This window comes from Mesoplodon densirostris, chromosome 19 (assembly GCF_025265405.1).
Source record: "Mesoplodon densirostris isolate mMesDen1 chromosome 19, mMesDen1 primary haplotype, whole genome shotgun sequence".
Taxonomy (NCBI): Eukaryota; Metazoa; Chordata; class Mammalia; order Artiodactyla; family Ziphiidae; genus Mesoplodon; species Mesoplodon densirostris.
Window position 1 is genome coordinate 5,626,136 of NC_082679.1, and position 25,881 is coordinate 5,652,016.

The 25,881-nt window shown below is 41.5% G+C and overlaps 1 protein-coding gene and 1 pseudogene across 8 annotated transcripts; one reads left to right on the plus strand and one right to left on the minus strand.

The window, feature by feature from the left end:
* Positions 1-2: 2 nt before the first annotated feature.
* On the minus strand, positions 3-25,862 carry LOC132480804 (zinc finger protein 350-like). 8 transcript variants are annotated; one of them, XM_060085266.1, is made up of 7 exons: positions 25,791-25,862; positions 19,586-20,192; positions 18,066-18,131; positions 15,072-15,258; positions 6,744-6,870; positions 5,911-6,006; positions 3-1,675 (listed from the first exon to the last, which is right to left on the minus strand). In XM_060085266.1, exons 4-7 carry the CDS (start codon positions 15,084-15,086, stop codon positions 333-335), a joined length of 1,581 nt encoding a protein of 526 aa, XP_059941249.1. In that variant the 5' UTR covers positions 15,087-15,258; positions 18,066-18,131; positions 19,586-20,192; positions 25,791-25,862; the 3' UTR covers positions 3-332. The 8 variants fall into 8 exon arrangements, with proteins under 8 accessions (XP_059941249.1, XP_059941255.1, XP_059941254.1 ...); XM_060085272.1 differs by lacking the exon at positions 25,791-25,862 and having other exon boundaries at positions 6,744-6,851; positions 19,586-20,269; XM_060085271.1 differs by lacking the exon at positions 25,791-25,862 and having other exon boundaries at positions 3-1,672; positions 19,586-20,269.
* LOC132480878 (translation machinery-associated protein 16-like) lies at positions 7,995-8,851 on the plus strand (annotated as a pseudogene).
* Positions 25,863-25,881: the final 19 nt, after the last annotated feature.

The following is a 25,881-nucleotide window of genomic DNA, read 5'->3' on the forward strand; positions in this document are numbered from 1 at the left end:
TTAATTTGTAACTCTTCACTGTCATAAACTGTAACAGTAAGTATAGCAGCTTTTATGAGTTTAGTGACTGCTTTTAGAGAATAATCAAATGTGAGGGTGGTCTTAGGGACTTGATACAACTGCCTTCCTGAAATTTCTGATGTGAATTTACTGATGATTTTGAAGTCAAGCTTGTTACAATTCAACCTACTTAGAGCCACTGATACTTAATGAGGTATATCTTCCCATTATCACTACATTCATTAGCATTCTCTCAGTGAAAGTTTTCAACTATATAAAAAGCTAAAACTTTGATCTACAGGCTTTTCCACACTCAACGTACCAAATCTTCCCTACACGTTTCCTGTGACATAAAGTAAGACATAATTGGTAACTGAAGGCACTATCACATTTACTGCATTCATGAGGTTTCTCTCCTGTACAAATTCTCTGTTATTTCCTGAGGGTACACATCTGGCAACAGGCTGTCCCACAAGGACTACATTCCCTTGGGCTAGGAACCCACTGATATTTAATGATGTCTGCACGGCCACAGAAGGCCCTTGCACTGTCATTGTTTCAACAGAGTTTTTCTCCTGTACGGGTTCTGTGGTGCATAATGACCTGTGGTTCCCAAGAAAATCATTCTCCATCTTGACTGAATCCACATATTTCTCTTTCATATGAGTTTTCTTATGTTTAGTGAGGGAGGACTTGTGGCAGAAGGCTTTCCCACAATTGCTGCATCCATGGGGTTTCTCTCCTGTATGAACTCTCTGATGTCTACTGAGTATTGACTTCGTGGAGTAGCCTTTCCCACATACGTTGCATTTATAGCGTTTCTCTTCTGTATGACCTCTTTGATGTCTAATGAGACTCGACTTTTGAAAGTAAGCTCTTCCACATTCAGTGCATACATAGGGAGGATTTCCAGTGTGAAATACCTGATGTGCAACGAGACATGGCTTATGACTGAAGGCTTTACCACATTCCTTGCATCCATAGGGCTTTTCTCCAGTATGAATTCGCTGATGTATAAGAAAATTACCCTTCTGGATGAAGCCTCTTCCACATTCACTGCATGTATAGGGTTTCTCTCCCGTATGAGTTTTCTGATGTACAAGGAGCTGAGATTTCCTGGAGAAGGTTTTCCCACACTCACTACATGCATGGGGTTTTATTCCTCTTTCCACTTGCATATGTATATTGAGCTCTGCTTTCCTACAGAAGGCTTTACCACATTTAAGGCATTTATATGGTTTCTCTCCTGTATGAGTTCTCTGATGTACAGTGAGTTGAGACTTTTTGAAGAAGGTTTTACCACATTCAATACACTCATGTTTCTTTCGTTTTTCAGTTTGATGTATACTGAATTTCGAATTGGTGCAGATGGTGTTTCCATATTTATTGCATTTAACTCCAGTGTAACGTTTTTCATGCTTAGTACGAAGAAACAATTTCTCATATTTATTAAACTTGTCAGGATTCTTCGCTACACAGCTTTTATTCTGGTTAACTAAATCTAAATTAGAGTTCAGTACATCAAACTTATCATGGCTTTGCCTTAAAGTAACAAGATTTCTACGCAGATGAAACACATTTCCCGATGAACTCTGTTCACGGCCTCTTTCCATATTTTTACGCTTGTTTTGGATTTCCAAAGACCACTGCATATGATCACCAATTTCTCCAACTTCTAGAAAGAAAATTAATTCTTTCACAATCAGGTTATGGTAATAAAACTGCTTCTAAATCAGGTAATAAAACTGCTTCTAAAATGCCATGGTTTGGGCTGGCTCTTTGTGACAATTCTGTCATATGAAGGAAACCATCAAGTGTAAATTTACTTCTTGAATATGAGGGGAAACACAATGAAATAAAGCCATAACATCTTTAAAAAACCCTAGCTGATTCAGAATCAATGGTAGACAATTCTCAATTAGTAAAGTTTTTGCTGCTCTCCAAATAGATCCTCGCAAAACGGGCAAAGAGGATGAAGTAGAAATGTGTCTCATTAACATAAGATGAAGTATGTTGGAGAGACATCTGATCTAGCATGATGGAGGATATAAGCCATTCATTCCCCCAATGCTTATTGAATGTCTACTATGTATCATTCACTGTCCAGCACTTGAATACAAATGCATCCCACTAGGCAAAAGAAAACAAAATGGAAGCAAAGAAATAAGGCAACTTCAGACTGAAAACTGGTTCTTAGCATATGAAAAAGAACAGTGGGAGTTGGTCAACTTTAAATAGGTAAACACCCGTGAGAAAATAAAAGTTGAGCCAAGAAACCAGGAATAAAGAATAAGCAACCTCATGTAAAGAATTGCAAGTTTTCATTCAAGTACAACAGCAATGCAAAAGCCCTGAGACAGGAAAGGTTTTGGCCAGGTCAAGAAATAGAAAGGTAGCCAGTAGGCCCTGAGTGGAATAGCTATATAGGGAGAAGGAAGCGTTGAAGTTCAAAAGGTAGACAGAAGGCATATCCCGTAGATCTGGTAGGAAGAATCTGAATTTGACGCTAAGACTAGTGGCAAACCACTGGAAGTTTTGAGAAGGTGGGGGTTCTGATTTATATTTCCAAGAGGATGCCGACTGCTACATGGATAGTGATGGGAGAGGAAGGAGTGTAGGAGAGAGGAAGTTAATGAAGTAATCCAGGGAAGAGATAATGGTGGCTTGGTGTGGAGCAACAATCGTGTACGTGTGGAGAAGCGGATGAACTCAAGGTACATCTAGGAGAAGGAAAAAACAACATTCAGTGTTGAATTCAATGTAAGTAAAAGAGAGGAATCAAGGGTTTTCCCTAGGTATTTGGCTTAAATGACTAGACGTACCAGCTAAGTTGTTGAGGAACATCAGGGAGACAGGTTTTGAATGTGGGAAACTCAGGTGTGTATTCTGACATAAACATTTTGAGATGGATATCTTGGTGCAGACGTGAAGAACTCAACTGGAGAGAGGAATTTGGAGAAGACTTTGGCTAGAGGACAAATTTGGGATTATCTGTACAGGCAGGTTCAGTTCCAGACCACCACGATAAAGCAAATAGTGCAATAAAGCTAGTTACATGATTTTTTTTGTTTCCCAGTGCATATAAAAGTTATGTTTAGGGCTTCCCTGGTGGCTCAGTGGTTGAGAGTCCGCCTGCCGATGCAGGGGATATGGGTTTGTGCCCCAGTCTGGGAAGATCCCACATGCCATGGAGTGGCTAGGCCCGTGAGCCATGGCCACTGAGCCTGCACGTCTGGAGCCTGTGCTCCGCAACGGGAGAGGCCACAACAGTGAGAGGCCCACGTACCACACACACACACACAAAAAGTTATGTTTACACAATACTGTAGTCTATTAAGTGTGCAATAGCGTTATGTCTAAAACAGTGTACATAGTGTACACAGTGTACACTTAATTTAAAAATACTTTCTCACTAAAAAATGCTAACCATCATCTGAGCCTTCAGCAAGTCGCAGAAGTAACATCCAAGATCACTGATTACAAATCACCATAACAAATATAATAATAATAAAAGAGTCTGAAATATAGAGAGAATTACCAAAATGTGACGCAGACACAAAGTGAGCAAACGCTGTTGGGAAAAGTGGTGCTGATAGACTTGCTTGACACAGGGCTGCCACAAACCTTCAATTTGTTTTGTTTTGTTTGGTTTGGTTTGGCTGCACCACGAGGCTTGCGGGATCTTACTTCCCCGACCAGGGATCAAACCCGTGCCCCCTGTGGTGGAAGTGCAGAGTCCTAACCACTGGACCACCAAGGAATTCCCCAGAAACCTTCAGTTGCAAAAAACACACTATCCGCGAAGTACAATAAAGCAAAGCACAATAAAATGAGCTGTGCCTGTATAGAAATTCCCAGAGAGGGAATTCCCTGGCAGTCCAGTGGTTAGGACTCAGCACCTTCACTGCCAGGGCTGGGTTCAATCCCTGGTCGGGGGATTGAACCCGCAAGCTGTGCGGCGTGGCCAAAACAAACAAACAAAAACCCAAAAACATAAGCCAGATCATGTCACTCTTCTGCCCCAAACCATTCAATAACTGTCATTCTGAAAAACAATCCTAAGTCCTTAAAATGGCCTGCAGTGCCCTGCATCGTGTGGGCCCCTTTCTCACCTCGTGAGCATCACTTCCGCTCTTGATCGCTCTGCTCTCCCCACACAGGCTTCCTGGACAGTCCTCAAACACGCCAGGTACACCTCTGCCTCAGGACCACCACTGCTGGTACACTTTTCCCAGGCCTACCCATGGATCATCCCTCACTCCACTCAGCCACCCTAGCAGAGCAGAGAGGCATTCTCTGTCCGTTGTGTACAAAACATCAGGCCCTCCTATTGCTTGACATTCACTACGCCCTACATTGTTCTCCATGGTTCTAATTACCACCAGAAAAATTTGTATATTTCTTGTGTACCTCCCCCATTTAGAATGCAAGTTCTGTGACAGTAATAACTTAATCCCTTTTATTCTCTGCTGTAGCCACATACTATAAAGCACACTACATAGCAGTGTGTATTAGGCATTAAAAATACTTGTTGAGGGAATGAATCAATGAAACAATCATACGTGTGGCGGGCATTGGAGAGACTGGTTTAAATGAAGCTGACTTTCAATTTAGGGAATGGAAAGAAAATTCTACGTAAGCATCACATGGTATCTTGCAGTCCCTTGATCACAAGAGGGATTTAAATATCCCATAGTTGGTACTAGGGTTATAACTAGAATTGTTTAGACTCGGGAAATTAAACTTAGAGTAACTAAGATAAATACCAGATCCAGCAAATATACAGAGAAATCAGCAAAGTATGCATGAGGTTTATGGTTTGATTTCAGGTGGGGTCTAAGATTGTGAATTTTCTGTTTTCGTTTTTTTATTTGAGTAAATTCCTTTATTTCAGTGTATGTGGGAGGCCTTTCAATTTAGGGAATGGAAAGAAAATTCTACGTAAGCATCACATGGTATCTTGCAGTCCCTTGATCACAAGAGGGATTTAAATATCCCATAGTTGGTACTAGGGTTATAACTAGAATTGTTTAGACTTGGGAAATTAAACTTAGAGTAACTAAGATAAATACCAGATCCAGCAAATATACAGAGAAATCAGCAAAGTATGCATGAGGTTTATGGTTTGATTTCAGGTGGGGTCTAAGATTGTGAATTTTCTGTTTTCGTTTTTTTATTTGAGTAAATTCCTTTATTTCAGTGTATGTGGGAGGCATAATTCACTCTGAAAATTACAATACTTATAGCTCTTCCCTTACCATTTTACTATAAAATTTTTCAAACAGACAAACAAACTGAAAGAATTACACAGTGAACAGCCATATATCCACCTCTTTGATTCTATAGTTAACGTTTTGCTACATTTGCTTTAGCTCATATTTGCCCAGTCAGAATAAGGAAGCAGACAGATGCACATGAAAAGACCGGGTTACCATGGGAACACAGCACCCTGGGTGGGGCTGAATGTTAGGAAGGAAATCAATATTACCCAAGGTTCAGTAGTCAGAAGACGATGGTGAATTTGAAGTTCTGTCCTTGAAGAGAGGCGTAGAAGACTGAATTTTCAAAGCAAGGGAAGAGGAAGGAACAAGCAGTGATACTATGGCAGTCAATGAAGAAGCGAAAAATTTGAGAATCCTCAGAAAGAAAAATATCTAAGCAAAACAAATCAAGATCCTAGATGAAATGAACAGTATCAAATCCAGGGGTGAGAACACAGGAGTATTTTCCTCTAAATGCTTAAGCAATGAATATTAACAGAGGAGAGTAATACTCAGAGGCTCTGTTTAGATACTGTCAAAAGGTTAGAAACCAGAAGATGAGTCACCTCAACACTATTTCAAAGGTGTGAGGCCTCCACAAATCTAGGAATTTACTTCTTTTCTATCTGGATGTTTCTCATTCACTTACCTGGAAAGTTCTGACCGTGGATATTTTCCTTTTCTAACCATGGTTTGTCTCTTTGCTTCAACTTGAAGATTTGAATTGGTTTGGGACTTTGATACCCTATTCACGAAAAATAACAGAGTATTTAGGAAAATATCTTTGGGTGTGAGGTCTAAACATTGTTAAATGATACCTTTTATAGATGTGTGACTGTACCTTGGAAAAGAGTTTTCCCCTTGGAGTAGGGAAAACATACTCCTCCCTCTATCTGAGGCCTGAGAGGAGACTGAGAACCTGTCACTTATAAAATTCAAGTCTTACGTAGGGGCCAGCAAACTATGGTCCGTGGCTGTAACTAAGGCATCTTTTTACATTTTAAAAGCATTATTAATTCAGAATAAAGTGCTCTTACAAAACAGAGTATTCGAAAAGTGAAGGCAAACTTCTAAAACATGATAGCAAAAGTGTTTTGTACCATTAAATTTTAAAAATTAAAACCATTTAAAAATATTTATCTCACTGATGTTTCATCCTTTTGATGTTTCTATTTTTAAGTATATTTTATAGTGCATATAATAAATTTAGAATACTTATATAATTGATAAATAAAAATATGTGTGTGCTGAAAAAACAAATAAAATAAAATAAAAGTGTTATTTTAAAAAAAACAGAATATAATTACAGAGACAGTAGGTAGCCCGAACAGCCTGCAGTATTTACTATCTGGCCCTTTGCAGAGAAAGTTTGACAATCTCTCTTACATTATTCACACTTCAGATATCTGCCCCCATATCACTGCACAACTGAGAAAGACTGCTGATTGGGCACCCTGAGTGGCACAGGGAAGCAGTTCTTACCCACGGACAGCAGGTTGCTATAGTTTTCTAGCATCACATCCTGGTACAGGTCCTTCTGAGCAGGGTCTAGTAGCCTCCACTCCTCCCGGGTGAACTCCACAGCTACATCTTCAAATAATAATGATTCCTGTAGTAATTAATTCTTCTTTAATCTGGGGTGATCATTTGATGGTTTGGAAGAGAAGTATAGAAATCTACTCTAATCATTTCTACTGTGTAGGTTGTATCTGTATAGGTGATTTACATTATATAGTGTGGAAGAATGGAAAGTCTTATACAGATATCCTGCTGCTGTGATTCAGCCACCCACCCCCTCAATAATTCAGAAGGTTTTCTGAAATGTGGTCATTAAAACCTCTTGTTAACCTTGATAGATTTGCCATCTGTGTGCATATGTGCGTGCACTGAATTACATGCAGGTGATATCAAAACAAACCAGGTGATATCAAAACAAACACATGTATTCTTGTTCTCAAGAAGCCTTCACTGTGCACAAGTTAAACAGAAACAATAAGCACTAGAATTAAACATGAAAAACCTGATGATGCTGTAATTGTAAGACACTGAATATAAACAATGTTTAATATGTGCAAAGGCATAACAGAGTCTTGAAGATGAGTGGGCTAACTTGAAGAAACAAAGATGAATTCTCAAAACAAGAAATACAGTAATTGTAATTTCAATTTATAGATTGACTACCAATTTGATATGACATAGCGAGAATGGTGAACTAGACAACAGATCTGAACTGCAAAAGACAGTGATGGAAAATACAAAAGCGAGGTTGAGAGATATGAAGGATAGAGTGAGAATGTTGAATTTACACCTATTCTGAGTCTGAGGGAAGAACAGAAAATTTGAGGGAAGGTAATAACCAAAGATGTACGGGCAGAGAATATTTTAGAGCTGGTAAAAGACACACAACCTCAGGATGAGAGAAGCCCACAATTTCAAGCAGGATCAGGAAAAAGAGATCCACTCCTAGACACATGGAGGTAAAACTGCAGAACACCAAAACTCAAAGGGAAAATTCAAAAATATCCAAAGGGAAATGACATATACCTAACAAAAGAACAAATATGATTTATTGCCTCCAAGTTCTCAACAGCAGTGATGGAAGCCTGAAAAAGAATGAAATAGTATTTTCAAAGTGCCAAGTGAAACAACTTCCAATCAAGAATGTTATACCGGGAGTTGCCTCGTGAGCTGCTGCCGCCGCAGACCCTGAGGTCCCGCAGCGTGGAGTCGGAGGTCTGGAGGCCCCAGGCCGCAAGGACGTCGCCATGCCTAAAGCACCAAAGGGAAAAAGTGTAGGACAAGAAAAAAAGAGTCATCCATCCATATAGTAGAAAAGCAGCTCAAATGACAAGAGAGGCCCACCAACTAGAAAAAAAGGAAAAACTGAAGAATGAAAAGGCGTTGCATCTCAACCTTATTTGTGAAAAACTGCAGCGGTTTCAAAATTATCCCCAAACGTAGAATATTCAAAGAGAGACACTTGTGAATTAACTGAAAGGCATTTAAATCAGTTCAGCAGTGAGCTGGAGCAGATTGAGTTACACAGCAGCATCAAGGCCAGGCAGGGCAGGCAGCACTGCTCCCGAGGTGGTCGTCAAGCAGACCATGGAGCGAGAGCGGCAGCGGTACCGGGGCTGTGGCCTTGAGATTCCAGACACTTTATTTTATTTTATTTTTATTTTTTATTTTTTTGCGGTACGCAGGCCTCTCACTGCTGTGGCCTCTCCCGTTGTGGAGCACAGGCTCCAGACGTGCAGGCTCAGCGGCCATGGCTCATGGGCCCAGCCGCTCCGCGGCATGTGGGATCTTCCCGGACCGGGGCACGAACCCGTGTCCCCTGCATCGGCAGGCAGTCTCTCAACCACTGCGCCACCAGGGAAGCCTGAGAGTCCAGACATTTTAAATGCAGGGAATGGGATTTTGATCTGACGAAACTGCCAAACATCAAAATGAGAAAAATCTGTGTTAATGATGCAGTGCCTAAGAAGTGTAAGAAGAAAACTGTGACAGCTGTAGACAGAGATTTAGGAGAACTGGAACTGAAAGATGAATCAATGGACACAGACGAGGAACTGACTGCAGTGGCCTAATTGTCTTTACTTGAGTTGAAAATAAATAATTTGAGAACTTCAAGTTACACTTGAAGTGATTACAGTAAATAATTGTCTCTACACAAGAATTTGCTGTTTAGCTTATTCTATGATATTCTATGAGAATCCCATTTTCAGTTTCAAAAACAGTGTTATGATTTTTACTTTAAAATGAATGTTGCTTTTTGTTTACATTAAGTTGTTAAGACTAGGTAGAAATGCTCTGCTAAATCCATTTAATCTGAATTTCTGAGGCTGGGAGAGCAGTATGAATGGGGACAAAAAATGTTGCAATTTTTTTCCTCATGCTTACTTAGAATCACCTAATCTCACGTTTTGGGGCATGGGCAACGGCTGTTTGCTAGAAGGTTACTGTGGTACTTCTTGAGCAGTGACAATGGCAAAATTGCCTTTTAGTAATATGTTTTACTATTCTTCCTCTTACACATTAAAACTATTTTCTTTCCTTATAAAATAGGGAAAATGTGATATGGAATTTATATACATTTATGGGTTGTACATTGCTGTTATTTACTCACTTTGAGCCAGAGTTAGTTAAATGGTTAAAAAAAACAGTAACTATTCTTGTTTTGTTGATCTCCTGCACTTAACCTGTTATCTTGATAAAGGGGATAAATGATTTCAGGTTAGCTCTTTTGGTTTGTATATTATTTTTTGCTTTCTCATTGTGAAAAGTGATAGGTTTTATTTGTGGAAACAGAACTAAAGATTAGAAAACTAGTTATTTCAATTGTCTTAGTTTTTTTTCTAAGAGATAGGTTAAATTGACATATAATATAACAGTATTTCTAGTATCATGAAAAACATGGATGTGGTTGAATGTTCTTCACAGAACTTGTTAAATGCAAGTATCTTCTGGTCTGTTTTCTAAAGAATGCAATGCAAGAGTATTTGAGTATTTTAAAGGAAAAAAAATGCTGTATGAGGTAACTAGGTTATCAACTAAGTCTTGTTAACAGTTTTTTTACTTCAGAAAATTAAAACGTATTTCTATAAAAAAAAGAACGTTATACTTATTAGTATATCTTAATATTATATATGGATTTCTCCTATTGTTTCTAATAAGCTTGTAGTGATTCTCAGATTTTTCCAAGTATGCAGCCAAATTATCTGTATGGAAAATTTTAAATCCTCTTCTCCAAATTTATATCTCTTTTATCTCTTTTCTTGACTAATATTTCCAAAGAGTGTGGTGTCACTGGACATCCTTGTCTTGTTCCAACTTTAGATGTCATATCAAAGAGGGATATGGGACTTCCCTGGTTAAGAATCCTCCTGCCATGCAGGGGACACAGGTATGAGCCCTGGTTGAGGAAGATCTCACATGCTGCGGAGCAACTAAGCCCGCAAGCCACAACTACTGAACCCCACACGCCTAGAGCCCATGCTCCACAACAAGAGAAGCCACCGCAATGAGAAGCCCGTGCACCACAACAAAGAGTAGTCCCTGCTTGCCGCAACTAGAGGAAGCCCTTGCACAGCAACGAAGACCCAACGCAGCCAAAATAAATAAATAAATTAATTAATTTAAAAAAAACCAAAGAGGGATATGAAAATCTGTGAGACTGTTTCAGATTGTCACACTGACCAGGTACCTACTGTACTTAATGGTCAGGGACCGAGGGTGCTATATATCCTGTAAAGCATATGACAGTCCTACACAGGAAGAACTGTCAAGCTCAAAATGTTAATAGTACCCACAGCCTCCCTCTCGTTGAAAAACATAGGTATAGGGCCTCCCTGGTGGCGCAAGTGGTTGAGAGTCCGCCTGCCGATGCAGGGGATACGGGTTCGTGCCCCGGTCTGGGGGGATCCCATATGCCGCGGAGCGGCTGGGCCCATGGGCCATGGCCGCTGGGCCTGCGCGTCCGGAGCCTGCGCGTCCGGAGCCTGTGCTCCGCAGCGGGGGAGGCCACAGGGGTGAGAGGCCCGCGTACCGAAAAAAAAAAAAAAAAAAAAAAAAAAAAAAGAAAAACATAGGTATAGTAAATTATACTGTATCCCAGAATAAAACTGAAAAATATTGAAAGGAATAAAAGTCTATCACTCAACAATGAAAAATTTATAATGCCTGGTACTCAATCAAAATTACCAGATATGCAAAGACAGAAAATATGACTCATACAAAGAGAAAAGATCATCAACAGAAACAAAACCAGAAATGACATACATAATAAAATTAGTAGATAAGGATAGTAAAATACATATTATACATACATATGTTTAAAACGGTGGAGGAAATCATGAACGTGATATGGAGTAATATGGAAGATATCAAATAGACCCAATTCCAACTCTAGAAATGTCGGAGATGAACAATATCCTCGTTGGATATAATCAATAGCAGACTAGACACTGCAGAAGAAAAGATCAGTGAACTTGAAGATACAGCAATAGAAACTATTCAGCATGAAACAGAAAAAAGACCTAAAGAGAAACATTTTAAAACAGCCAGAGAAAACAGATTTATTACGTGCACAAGAACAGAGCAGATGAACAGAGACTTCTCCTGTAAACAATACAAGTCAGAAGACAATGGAAAAACATCTTTACAGAATTGAAAGAAGAAAACTGTCAACCTTGAATTCCCAGTGAAAATAGATTTCAAAAATGAAGGCAAAATGAAACCTTCTTCAGGCATGCAAAAGCTAAAGCAAGTCAGCAGCAGCATACATGTACTAGCAAAAATGTTAAAGGATGTCCTTCAGATAGAAATCTAGATCTACCCAAATGAATGAAGGGCTGCAGAAACGAAAAACCTATGAGTAATATAAAATCTTATTTTTTTATATACCTTTAGAAGATAACTGATTGTTTGAAGCAATGATAATAATGTATTGTGGGATTTCTAAAATACAAAGAAGTAAAATGTAGGACAACAATAGCAGAAAGGCTGGCAGAGAAGAAATGGAAGCACAGCCTTTTAAGGTTCTTATACTATGAATGAAGTGGTATAATATTACTTGAAGATAGACTGTGGTAGATCAATATGTAGAAATGAGTAGTTTACTACTCACGTGAACTAGCACTCTAACAATACCAACTAGAAAATGTCTTGCAAAAAAAAGATAAAGATTAATATCCCTGAAACCTATTTTTTGTAGAGATCAGAAAAAACAAAATCAGCACAGAGGATTTGATTAGGCAATTCACAGAATACAAACAGTTAATAAATACATTAAAATATGTTCAAAGTCACTGATAATAAGGCAAGTAAAAATAATAGAAAAACTAATTCTGATAGCACTTATTAAATAACAGGCAATGTTCTAAGATATGTCCTACATATGTATATACATATATACATAGATCAGCGGTTCTCAACCGGCCAACACTTATTTTACAACAGCAGACATATGACATTTTAGGTTATCACGACTGGGGGTGGGAGGGTGATACTGACATCCGGGGGTACTGACCAGGGAAACTGCTAAATATTCTATAATCCTGTGGTATCCCCTCAACAAAGAATTTGTTGTTCGGCCAAAAAAGTCAATAGTGCTGAGGTTAAAAAAGTCTGATATATATTAACCTATTTAATCTTCAGAATAATCCTTTCATGTAAATTCTATTATAATTCCCATTTTTCAGATGAAGAAAGAAAGGACTGCAGAGAGATTAAATAACCAGAATAAGATCAAGCAGGTAATTACAGACCAAGGCAAGATATGAATGAGTGAATCTGACCACAGAATTTGTGCTCTTAAACTAAACACTACGGGCTTCACGTGGTGGCGCAGTCATTGAGAATCTGCCCGCCAGTGCAGGGGACACGGGTTCAAGCCCTGGTCCAGGAAGATCCCACATGCCACGGAGCAGTTAAGCCCATGCACCACAAATACGGAGCCTGTGCTCTAGAGCCCACAAGTCACAACTACTGAGCCCACGTGCCACAACTACTGAAGCTCGCGCACCTAGAGCCCGTGCTCCACAACAAGAAGCCACCACAATGAGAAGGACGCGAACCACAACCAAGAGTAGCCCCTGCTCGCCACAACCAGAGAAAAGCCCACGTGCAGCAATGAAGACCCAATGCAGCCAGAAACAATAAATAAATAAAATAAAACAAATTAATAAAAAAAACTAAACACTAGGCTCTACAACCTTCAAAAAATGATATAGCTTTTATATTTCAGATTTGTAAGATTTAAAAACTGATACAATATTAAATAATAGCAAGAATGTGGGAAAAACAGAGACTTTCATAAACTCTGAGAGGAAGTGCTGAAGACTTTAAAAAAGGGCAATTTTGTAGCAACCATGAAAAATTTAAGTCCAGGTGCCATTTGACTCATAGATTTCCCTTTTAGGAATCTAACCTAAAAAAAATTTCACACATATTCAGAATGTGTATTGTGAAGAAATTTTATGGCTAAAATGTACTTTTAGGGACTTCCCTGGCAATCCAGTGGTTAAGACTCCATGCTTCCACTGCAGGGAACGAAGATCCCACATGCTGCACGGCGGGCCAAATAAAAAAAGTACCTTTATATAAACAGAGTACATAAATTAAGGCATATACATGCTAGGAAATATCATGCAAACCTAAATGCAATGAAATAGATACATAAATACTTGAATGGAACGCTCTCCAGGGCAGGTTGCTATAGGAATAAAGCAAGTAATGTGTTTATTATGATCTCAGTAATGCAAAAATATTTTCACAAAAACTATGTATATATGCACATAAGTGTACATAATGTATGTATACCTATGTGCATATAAGTGTTAATAAAAACAGAATTATTTCTCTCCTAAGTGATGAGTAGAGAAGGGTTTGACAGGGCCACTTTCTTTTTTTGCTCTATTTATTTCCATATTGTTTCTGTATATTTCACAAACAAATGATTTGTATAAGACTCATTTGATAACAAAAGATGATAAAAGTGGAAGGTAGCAGGTTGGATGGTGGCCTCCTAAAAGATATGTCCACTTCCTAATCCCCAACCTGTAAATTTTACCTTGTCTCGATAAAGGGTCTTTGCAGGTATAGTAATTAAGGATCTTAAAATGAGAAGATAGTCACAGATAGTCTGGGTGGGCCCTAAACCCAATGACAAGTGTTTTTATAAGAGACAGACAGAAGGAGACAGATAAACAGAAGAGGGGGAGCTAACGTGAAGACAGAGACAGAGATTGGAATGATAAGGCCACAAGCCACAGAACGCAGACAGCCACCAGAAGCTCGACGAGGCGAGGGACAGATTTCTCCTTGAGCTCTGGAGGGAGCACAGCCTCACTTACAACCTGATTTCAGACTTCTGGGCTCCAGAACTGTGAGGGCATACACTTCTGTCGTTCTAGCCTCCTACTTTGCGGTGATGTATTATGGCACCCACAGGAAACTAATACAAGGAAGTAGAGGAAAACTGACAATGAATAATTCAGGAAGAATACTACATTTCTAAGACTGGGATGCAGTGACAAAGACAACATCATGGATCCCTACATCCCAAGTCTTTAGCGGAGAATGTGATTTTAAACTCTGCTGGTAGGTCTGTACCCGGAATCCAATTCAGCAAAAAATGGCTTGAGAGGCCATCTAAACCATCCATTTGTCTAGATAAATCTAGGTTTCTATATCTGAAGCAAGCCAGAATACCAGAAGGGTATTGAAGGAACCCTATAAGAAACAACAACAGGTGTACAACTGTGTAAAAATTCACTTTACTATATGTATGTTATGCCCCCATAAGAAAGTGTAAAAACACACACACATGAAACAGAGAAATGGGAACCTCTTCTTGCATATACCAGAAGGCTGCCATTGAGACCACTGCGCCCTGCAGGAAAAGTCATCAAGAAATTTATTAAAACTTCAGTACCAGGAAATACTTACTTTTCTGAGGAAATGATCTACTTTCTCTGTACAAAACCACAAATCATGTAATGTTTTGTGTTTCTCTTGCTGGCACTGGCTACCAAAATTATTGGAGATAATCTGGTAGCTCAACACAAATGACCCCTCAGGTCTTACAGTTTTTTATTAATATTCTGACTTCAAAATTCTGAGCAGAATCTCTGACCTGCATCCCCACCATTCCTAGTTTACCGTGACATCAACATTATGGTTGATATTTATTTGTCTTCAGATTCAGGCTCTTATCAATGTGTCATTTTCCAATTAATCAAGTCAATTTTTATAAGCCTCTACAAATACAACAGAAAAGGAGGGAATAAATAAATACGTAAAACTCACCTGGACCTTGGTCATTTTCTTCTGTTCTTAGAAAATGACTGGAACTGGGATTCTTCTTTTTTTACTTTTCTAGATTGTCACTCAAATTCTGGTCATAGCTCTCACATCCCAAATTAATGGCATCCCCAGAAGTGATGCTTTCCTGGTTCTGGAACTTCCTTCTCCTTACTTCACTTGATTCTAAGGACTCAAAAGCAAATACGCTTTAATTTGTACATTCCCCTCAGCCATACACCTTGTCGGTTGGGATTTGATGTTAGAGGACGCCTATATTAGTTTTTTTATATATATAAATTTATTTATTTATTGTGGTGGCGTCCTGCAGTAAAGGTGCTGCAGTAGGCGGAATCATGGCCCTCACAAAGATACCCACGTTCTAATCCCTGGAAGCTGTGAATATGTTACATCACAAGGCAAAGGGGAATTGAGGTTGCTAATGAAATTACAGTTGCTAATCAGATGACCTAAAAATAGATTTCCTGGATTATTCAGGTAGGCCCAATGTAATCCCAAGGATCCTTATACATGGAAGAAAACAAAAGAGACCAGAGAGAGATGTGATGTGACAAGAACTCTACACACCATTGTTGGCTTTGGAGATGGCGGGAAAGGAAAACAGGAGCCAAGGAGTGTGGGCAGCCTCTAGAAGCTGGAAAAGACAAACAGATTCTCCCCCTAGAGCCTCTAGAAAATAACACACTCCTGCTGAGACCTTGATTTTAGCCCCTTAAGATCCATGTTGAACTTCTAACCTATAGAACTGTAAGATAATAGACTTGTGTTGTTTAAGCCACTAATTTATGTTACTTTATCACAGAACTAACAGAAAACTAATAGGGGGGCTTCCCTGGCGGCGCAGTGGTTAAGAATCCGCCTGCCAACACAGGGGACATGGGTTCAAGCCCTGGTCTGGAAAGATCCCACATGCCGCGGAGCAACTAAGCCCATGCGCCACAACTACTGACCCTGTGCTCTACAGCCCATGAGCTACAACTACTGAGCCCACGTGACTAGAGCCTGTGCTCCGCAACAAGAAGAGACACCGCAATGAGAAGCTCGCACACCGCAACGAAGAGTAGCCCCCGCTCACCGCAACTAGAGAAAGCCCTCGCGCAGCAACAAAGACCCAACGCAGGCAAAAATAAATTTATATATATATATATATAAAAAAAACTGAGCTTCCCTGGTGGCGCAGTGGTTGAGAGTCCGCCTGCTGATTCAGGGGACACGGGTTCGTGCCCCAGTCCGGGAAGATCCCACATGCCGCGGAGCGGCTGGGCCCGTGAGCCATGGCCGCTGAGCCTGTGCGTCCGGAGCCTGTGCTCCGCAACGGGAGAGGTCACGACAGTGAGAGGCCCGTGTACCAAAAAAAACAAAAAAAAAACAAAACAAAAAACTAATATAGGCGTCCTCTAACATCAAATCCCAATACTTAAGGGTTTTCTTTTGTTTAAAAAACCACAACATCTAGACCTCAAGGCAGAGCAAACATTATGAAGAGTAATGTGTTAAGCAAATCCTAAGCACTTTCTTATTTAATCCTCAACCACCAATCTAGAAGTATGAAATCACTAGAACGAAGGAAGTCAAGGCCTAAAACCTAGAGACAAAGTATCTTGTCCAGAGTCACATACTTTCTAAGAGGCAGGGCTAGAATTCAAGCCCAGGCCTTTTCTCTCCAAAGCTCATCACCTTAGCCATTGTACCTTCTTAACCAGACAACCTCCAAAAGTTTAGTTCTCTGTAGAACTGCCTGAAAAGTTTACTACTTTTCAGGCAGTTTAATATCACACCAGAAGGTAGCACATAACCACAATGCATAAACTGGACTTCTGAAACAGCTCTTAGAACACTCAATGCATACACACAAACAGCAACCTTCTTCCACAGACAGAGAAATGGAAAAGGAGCAAGTTCCAATACTCACTCCAAAGCAGCAAATCAGAGAGACAAGGAGTCAGAAAGACTCACATTATAAGGTCATTGATTCAGTGGGATTACTGTGAGTTTTTGTTTCCACTTCTTCTGGCCAGAAATTTTTCTAAGATAATTTCCCAGTAGCTTTTCTAAACCCCCAAACCCACCAACACTGCCCTGCCCCTACTGCAACTGTTCTTTGACCTCTGAGTACATGCAGTCCCCCTCAGTCTCCAGCCTAGAATCACTTTAGGCACCAGGACTAGAGATCTAAACAAGAGAAACGGTATAAAACTATTTATAGGACTATCTAGGACTATAAAACTATAGCTATAAAACCTCATGGGGGAGGAGAACATGAATGCAACATCTTGGCCACATCCAAATTTCATGACTCCTTGTCCATGAGCCCTCATGTCCCTGCTGATGATTTCTTGGCATTGCACCCATTCACTGTATGGAATCACTCATGTTGCCCTAGAAGGGTCACCTGCCTTTCCAGAAGTACACCTATGTGTAAATATAAAAAAATAAAGCTTTACAGAGCAAAGTAGGCCATAGAAAGAAATCTTCATAAGTTTCACAAGTCAATATCAAAGAGGCTTATTCCTTGACCACAGTACAACAAAACTAGAAATCAACAGTAATGAGAAATTCAACACATTAATCAAAATAGAAACAAAACCCTGCATATCCAAGAAAAAAACACAAGAAAAACCTTCAAACTAAAAAGGCAATATAAATGAACACTCTGAATGATTCAGTAGTAAATGGCAACAAATCCTGTGGGTGGATGAGAGAAGCTGGATAAGCATAGAATCATAACACGTTGCAGAACAGTATAGATATATAAGTCAAGCCTATCCAAATTAATGTATACGTACACTGAATGTGACTCTAGTAACCTTGTCACTGGGTCACCCACCTCATGTGACACGACTGCAGCCATTAAGAAAATCTGTAATCGTTTTCTACTATGGAAGTGTTTATAATTAGAAATGGAGTGATAAAACCAAATTATATCTGTTATACAGGTCATTCCAAATGCAAAGGTAACAAAAAAAATATTAAACATACACAATGGTTTGCACTGGAGATCAGCGTTTCAGGTAACAGAGATGTTTTCACTTGTGTCGCGTGAACCTGAAAGGAAATATCCAAGAAAACTGGGGAGTAAAGTTGGGAGGGAAGAAGAATAAAACGTATCTTCTATAACACATCACTAGATCGTATCTAACTACATTTTTGGTTGGGAAGGCAATGACAAGAGTGTTTATGTGGCAAGACAAGAGTTTTTAATTAGTGCCTTGATGAAGGTATGGACTCGAAGGAGCAAACTGGATTTGGATCAGCTGAATGAATCTATCATCAAGTCTGTGCCTAGGAGTCGCCATCTGAACCTCAACCTACCTACTCTCCAGGGACCCTGGGTCTCCAAAGCGCCAGCCTCATGCCCTTCCACATACACTAGCCTCCCCCACAAAACAACAACAAAAAATGACTCCAAGTTAAATCTGAAATCTGAACCAGAAACCCCCATTCATTAGCACCCGTTCCCCATCCCAGGCTTCTCCACTCTGAGCCCCACAGTGAATCGCAGACCTGCATGAGACATCGAATTCACTGATCTACACCTACCACTCCAGGTCTTAATCACTGAGCTTCACGAGCAGAAATTGCTACCAAACCAAACTTGAGTCAGCTCACCCGCTGAGCAGCAAAGCCAATTTACTGACACCGCGTTGGTGTGAAGGAAAGTCCAGCGTTTACTACAGGGCCCAGCAAGGAGAACTGGCACCTCAGGCTCGAAAGCCTCAACTCCCTGATGGCTTTCAGGGAGGGGTTTTTAAAGGCAACATTTGTGGTGAGGGATGACTTTCTTCTGATTGGTTGTTGGTGAGGTAACAGAGTGTTTCAGGAACCTTAATCAACTTTCTGGTTCCAACCAGTCTGAGGTCTACATGCTTATGCTCAGCAAGTAGTCACCACCCTCCACCCTGGAAGGTGTGTCTTAGTTTCTGCAGAAAACTTAAAGGTATGCGTCAGATCATTATGCACATCCTTTGAGGAGGAACTAGGACTCTGTGAACTATTGTTTCGTGTCTGCTTTTTCCTGTTTCTATATTCCCTCACTTCCCTAATTAGTCTGATCTTTGGAACTCAGGGAAACCCCAAGAGACCAAAGCCTTTTTCTACAAACTAGAAAGGGGGTGACACAGAGGGGCTTTTGTACCCAAGAGGTACTGCAGGGTCCTGCTCAGTTTCAATCCCCCCCTTTCTTTGATACTCCTCAATCCTGAGGGGACAAAGGTGAGACAAGAAAAAGAATAAAGTTTGGGATAGAGAGGTTAAATATATAAGGTCAACGGGGGAACTCCATTTTAGGAGGGCTGGGTTTCAAAATACCCACATCGACAAAAACCGTCAGTCAGAGCCTTGGTCGTTTCTCTATTCATACACTTAATAACACTGACCGCCAAAGGGCCTATTACTGAAGCCAAGGCTCCCCAGTGACTGAACCTAAAGACACCCCCAGAAGGCCTTTCACTGGCCTCACAGGCCTCTCACTCCGGACCCACGTGCAGACCCCGACCCACCTGCTGCTGAGATTCTCAAGGTTCCCGCCAGCTGCCAACGGCTGAATTCATTTCCAAAATGATTCCCACTCCCCCGCTGTCGCGCCCGAATCCTCTCTCTGGCTGTCGCTAGGGACGCCTCCGGCCGGCCCGACCTCAGAGCCTTTCGGCGTTTTGGAGTTCGGGCCCCACGACGAGCTCTATGACGTAACGTGGCCACGCCCATCTCAACGATCAGGGAGGAAACGGTCATGATGGAGGCTACGGCTCAGAGCGGGAAGAATTGAAATCACTTTTGGACACCTCCTTCCCTTTCCCTCTTCGTTGTCGGTCAGAAGCACTAGGCTGAATAATTTTTTAGAGGCTGAACCCTATCCAAGGCCGTGGCGGCGCGAACTGGATTCTATTTTGTCTTTTGGGCAAAACGAGAGAGATGGCGGCGCCCGTGAGCCACGACGGAGGAGCACCAAGGGGGCGGCCATCTTACAGGAAGTGCAGTTCCGTTCCGCAGAGACCCGAGGAGCTAGTGTTAGGAGGAAACTTGGGACGATCAACGAAGTTTGTAGGAGTTGAGACACGTTTTAAAGGCGGCGGTCAGGTCCTGGACAAAAGATGGAAACTTCGAGTCCTGGTGAAATTTGGGAAAGAGGGAAAGCGGGGATGGGAATGAGTACGGCTGCTCTGAGACCCGTTGAAGGGGCGGGGCCGATGCTGAGAGCCGGGCTCTGTGAACACCGATGCCCATAGGGGCCTGGGAATGTGGATGCCTCTGGTAGGGAAGGGTGAGGGGTGAGGCTTCAAATGTATGCAAATGTTTCCTTAAAAAACGAAGGGCATTTCAGAGTAATTAAATGGTGAGCTGTGCTGTTATATTGTTTGGCATCATGCCCAAATGATGGGAAATCATTTGAAATATGATTAAGAAATATTAGCCATTATTTTATGCAGGCAGAGGGGTAGTAGAGGATATTATCTATACATTCTTTCTAGAGGGTAATTTATTAGAATTATCTATACAATTTAAATTTTTCATTCTCGTTGATGTATAAATTCCAATGCTAAGAATCTTTGTTAAAAACTTTATATTAGGGCCTCCCTGGTGGCGCAGTGGTTGAGAGTCCGCCTGCCGATGCAGGGGATACGGGTTCGTGCCCCGATCTGGGAGGATCCCATATGCCGCGGAGCGGCTGGGCCCGTGAGCCATGGCCGCTGGGCCTGCGCGTCCGGAGCCTGTGCTCTGCAACGGGAGAGGCCACAACAGTGAGAGGCCCGCATATCGCAAAAAAAAACCAAAAACAGGGCCTCCCTGGTGGCGCAGTGGTTGAGAGTCCGCCTGCCGATGCAGGGGATACGGGTTCGTGCCCCGATCTGGGAGGATCCCATGTGCCGCGGAGCGGCTGGGCCCGTGAGCCATGGCCGCTGGGCCTGCGCATCCGGAGCCTGTGCTCCGCAACGGGAGAGGCCGCAACGGGAGAGGCCGCAACGGGAGAGGCCACAACAGTGAGAGGCCCGCATACCGCAAAAAGAAAAAAAAAAAAAAAAAAAACCAAAAACAAAAACAAAAAAAAAAACTTTATATTAACCACAGAAATTTTGGTAAATTTTTTTAAAACTAGGAATAACTGGAATGTACAATCAGCAGGCGAATAGTTTGGTAAATTAAACACATTCCTTCAACAGAACGGTTTATCGCCATTAAAAAGACAATTATAGAATTACCAGTATTTTTTAAGTGACTTCAAAGGGATGAAATACTGACCTCCAGAACAGTATTTATAATATGATCCTCATATGGCAAACATTAATAAACATATGCATTTCAAATTTTTGAATGGATTAAGTAAAACTTACAATTTTGATTATATTTGGGGTTTGGGCTTGGAGATGGACTCTTCACTAAGTACCCACTAAACTCAAAAGATTTTATTAACACAGCATCAAAACATACTGCCTGCTCCAGTCTCACAGCTCCTCAAACTACACAACTCTAAAATGGAAGTCCTTCTCCCTTCCAGACTGAATTTTCCCTTATTCTGTTTCTCATCTAGCAGTCACTATTACGCAATAAATCAAGAATAGAGATGTGTTACCTGGATTGTAGGTTACTGGAGGTTGCTGTGAAAAGGTCAGAGGATGAAGCCAAAACAAAACTTATATGTCGTTGTCACACTGGCCACCTATTCCTGTTATGGTGTCTCAGAAATAACTTCTGAATCACTCCCTGTACTCGCCCTCATTGCTTTAGTCCATTTATCTGAATTACTACTGAATTTGCCACCGCACTAGTCCCCTCTTAGAAGGTGTCTCTCCAGCCACCTCCTTTTTTTCCGTACCACACCATGTTTATTACCATACGCTCCATGAAACTCTGAATTAGTATACTGATTACAGACTAAAGCAAGATCTCAAGAGAATTCTTTTAAGACTGTATACAAGCAAACATCAAACGGATTCTCCATTATCATCTTCCATTACTCCCTGCCTTCCACTTCCCAATGCCCTGTGGTCTCATATGCTACCAGGAATTTACAAATACTTTCCCTCCATTGAAGTCCTTGGCACACAGGAAGCAATGAGAGAATATTAGTTACTATGGCTGTTCTTTCATGAGTCATCTTAGATGTCACTTCTTTGGATAGCATTCTCGGACACCTTCCAGGTCAGTCTCAAAAACAATAATACAGTTATTATTAAATATAAAATTGCAGCTGTATTGTGGTGCTACCGATAGGAAGTATAAAAGGCATCCAATAGAGAAAACATGTCTATACAAGGGATGACTGAAGATCATTTATCTTTCTAGACCATCATAATATGCTAATTTGACTGCCCTCCAAAATGTACTATGAGTTCCTCAGACAGAAACTCTGAAATATTTTTGTATCCACAGTGCTCAGAACAAAAACTTGAACAGAAGTTTTCAATAACGGACTATTAAATGAATAACTGAATTTGGCTTGCAAGATACAGTATTCTCTTTGTCAAGGTTCTATGCTGCTCAGTGAAAATTAAATACAGCAAAGGTGCAAGAGAATGTATATATGTGCTGCTTTTTGAAAAGAAAAGGGACAAAAAGTAGTATCTACTTGCTTGTACTGCCAAAAAAAAAAAAAAAAAAAAAAAACCCACACTGGAGGGAGACACAGTAAAACTTAACTGTGGGAGCCAGAAGGTCAAGGGAAAACAAACTGAGAACAGGGTAAAAGTGAGACTCATAAATGCACCTTTTTATATAGTTTTAAGTTTTTTTTTTTTTTCGGTACGCGGGCCTCTCACTGTTGTGGCCTCTCCCGTTGTGAAGCACAGGCTCTGGACGTGCAGGTTCAGCGGCCATGGCCCACGGGCCCAGCCGCTCTGTGGCATGTGGGATCCTCCCGGACCAGGGCACAAACCCGTGTCCCCTGCATCGGCAGGCGGACTCTCAACCACTGTGCCACCAGGGAAGCCCCTAGTTTTAAGTTTTGAACCACATGACTCTGTGACCTATTCAAACAATTTCAATCCAATCTTGATGGGGAATACACATCTAAATCCAGGAAAAATAAAACTGCAAGTCTATAAAGGGCTTATAAGGAGAGGAACATAGTTCTATGCAGGGCCAGAAATTGGGGAACCTGGCCGAGTGAGGGAAAGCTTCACTGAAGAAGTGATTGTTGAAGATGATGAAGAATGAAGGAGGGACCCAGAACATAGGAGGAAAGAAAGGAAAGTCCTCCCTCACTAGGACTAATGATAATACTGTTATTAATTGCATTTGGCAGGCAGTATTTTAACTACATCTACTTCTCACAATAAACCTACCCAGGCAGATATTAAAGATAAACTGAGGTGAGTTGAGCAACTTGCTCAGAGGCACACAGCTCAGGGCTGGCACGGCAGGATTCAAATCAGGCAGTATGGGACTTCCCTGGTGGTGCAGTGGTTAAGAATCCGCCTGCCAGTGCAGGGAACACAGGTTCAAGTCCTGGTCCGGGAAGATCCCACATGCCACGGAGCAATGAAGCCCGTGCGCCACAACTACTGAGCCTGCACTCTAGAGCCTGTGAGCCACAACTACTGAGCCTGCATGCCTGGAGCCTGTGCCCTGCAACCAGAGAAGCCACCGCAATGAGAAGCTCGCACACCACAATGAAGAGTAGCCCCCGATCGCCGCAACTAGAGAAAGCCCGGGCACAGCAACAAAGACCCAATGCAGTCAAAGATAAATAAATTTATTTAAAAAAAAATCAGGGCTTCCCTGCTGGCGCAGTGGTTGAGAGTCCACCTGCCGATGCAGGGGACACGGGTTCGTACCCCGGTTTGGGAAGATCCCACATGCCGCGGAGCGGCTGGGCCCGTGAGCCATGGCCGCTGAGCCTGCGCGTCCGGAGCCTGTGCTCCACAACGGGAGAAGCTACAACAGTGAGAGGCCCGCGTACCGCAAAAAAAAACCCAAAAAATCAGGCAGTATGACTTCATTGCCCACTCCTAACCACTGTTTGAGGTGAAGGGTGATCTTTATTGAAATCATAAGGATCCTGGGTGTGGAAGCAGGCTTAGGCATGCACTGGGCCTCCTTTACCTGGGGATGCCAAGTTCTGAAAGGTAAGCTCAGCACGTGGCCCTCAGAGCTCAGGGCAGCCCAGCCAGCCCATCCCAGGCCCCAACTGATCAGTTCCAGGAGTGAGACCGCCTGACCATGCCTTGGCTGGAAGTGGAGAGTCACAGGGCAGGAAGTGGAGGGGAGCTGAGGGTCAGGTTGCTGGAGCCCTCGTGACTGGTTCTTTGCTGGAGACTCTCTGTCCTGAATCCATCCCATTATAATGTGAGGGTGGTGATGGGGACCGTAGCCCGGGAGTTAGGACAAATATGTTCAAAATTAGGTGTGCATCAGGCCCTTGTTAAAAACGCAGAGTCCGGGACTCCAGCCCCAGAGGTTCTGGTTTAGGAGGTGTGGGGTGTGACTCAGGAATTGCATTAAGTTTCTCAGAGAATCTGAGGCAGGAAGTTTGTCATAGACAATTATTACAAACAGTCCTGGAATGTTCTCTGGTGTGATTCCCCTCAGTACTTCGGTTTTGGCTCAAATTATATCCAGAAAAGCCTTTCCTTGGGGAGGGGGAAATCTCCCTCATTACTACCTACAGATTACTATAAATTACTATCTGTTATTAGACTTCATTTCTCCTCATAGGATTTATCACTTCCTGACATTTTGTAATCTCTCTCACCATCTCTCTCCTTTACTAGATTATATGGTCCACGATAAAGGCTGTTCCTTTGCCTGTTTTGCTCACTGACGTTTTCTCACTGTGTAAAACAGTGATTTGCACAGTGATGGTGCTTTAAAACGTTTCTGGAGGAGTAAATTACCCAGACCCAGGATTTTCGTTGAATTCTGAGTGGGCCACAGCATGGCAAATTTCCATGTCTTTTATGAGTAGGACTGTTTGTAATTGGGATCTTGATATCCTCATGGGATCATGGGAAAGAACTCTGGATAAAGGAGAAAGCAACGACCCCACTTTGAGGACAGCAGGAAGGAATGAGGGAGATAGAAGACATCTGTCTCAATTCAGCAGGTCACAGAGGAGCCAGGATCTTTAAATGGCAACTCTTCACAGGTGTTAGCCTGTGGACAAATCTCAGGATTCATTTCTAAGACATTCCAAGAAGATCTCACCTCCCCCCACTCCCTATCCACTCCACCATTCTTAAAGACTAAGGCTCTCATTTTGCATTTGTTCTATTTATTCTAGGAATCATTTTCCTTTTCTGCTTTGTCCCTTTATAATCAGTTAAGTCTCTCTAACCTCAGTTTGGGGTGTCAATTTTGGTCTTTAGAACTGTCTTTCCCTTGAGTGACAGACAGAATACATTTTGATTAGCCCATTAGTTTATTCATTCACTTTCCAAATCTAGAGCTGATAAGAATTATTTTTCCCCTCTCCGTGCTGGGAAACCGAAAATCATGGAAACCAGCACTCTCCAATATACTTTCTGGTACAATGGAAATGACAGTAGAGCATCTTCCCATTGTCTCACCATTTTGCTGTCTGTGCTGTCCAATTCTATTGCCATGAGTCACATGACTGTTGAGCACTTGAAATGTGGCTAGTGTAACTGAAGATTCATCTTATTGGTTTTCAATTTTTTTAAACATTAAAATTTAAAGAAAGCCACTAAAATTAAGGACTTTATAATTTCCTCATGGAGATAACAAATAGGCATTAAAAAAAAAACTTACTTGGGGAATTCTGTAGCGATCCAGTGGTTAGGACTCTGCACTTTCACTGCTGAGGGCCCTGGTTCAATCCCTGTTCAGGGAACTAAGATCC

What these genes read in the sequence shown, in the direction of transcription:
- LOC132480804 (XM_060085266.1), bottom strand. An exon ending in TAGCAACCTGCTGTCCGTGG is followed by an intron (nt 6,007 to 6,743) that starts GTAAGAACTGCT and finishes TTTCGTGAATAG; the next exon opens with GGTATCAAAGTCCCAAACCA. An exon ending in CCACGGTCAGAACTTTCCAG is followed by an intron (nt 1,676 to 5,910) that starts GTAAGTGAATGA and finishes TTTTCTTTCTAG; the next exon opens with AAGTTGGAGAAATTGGTGAT.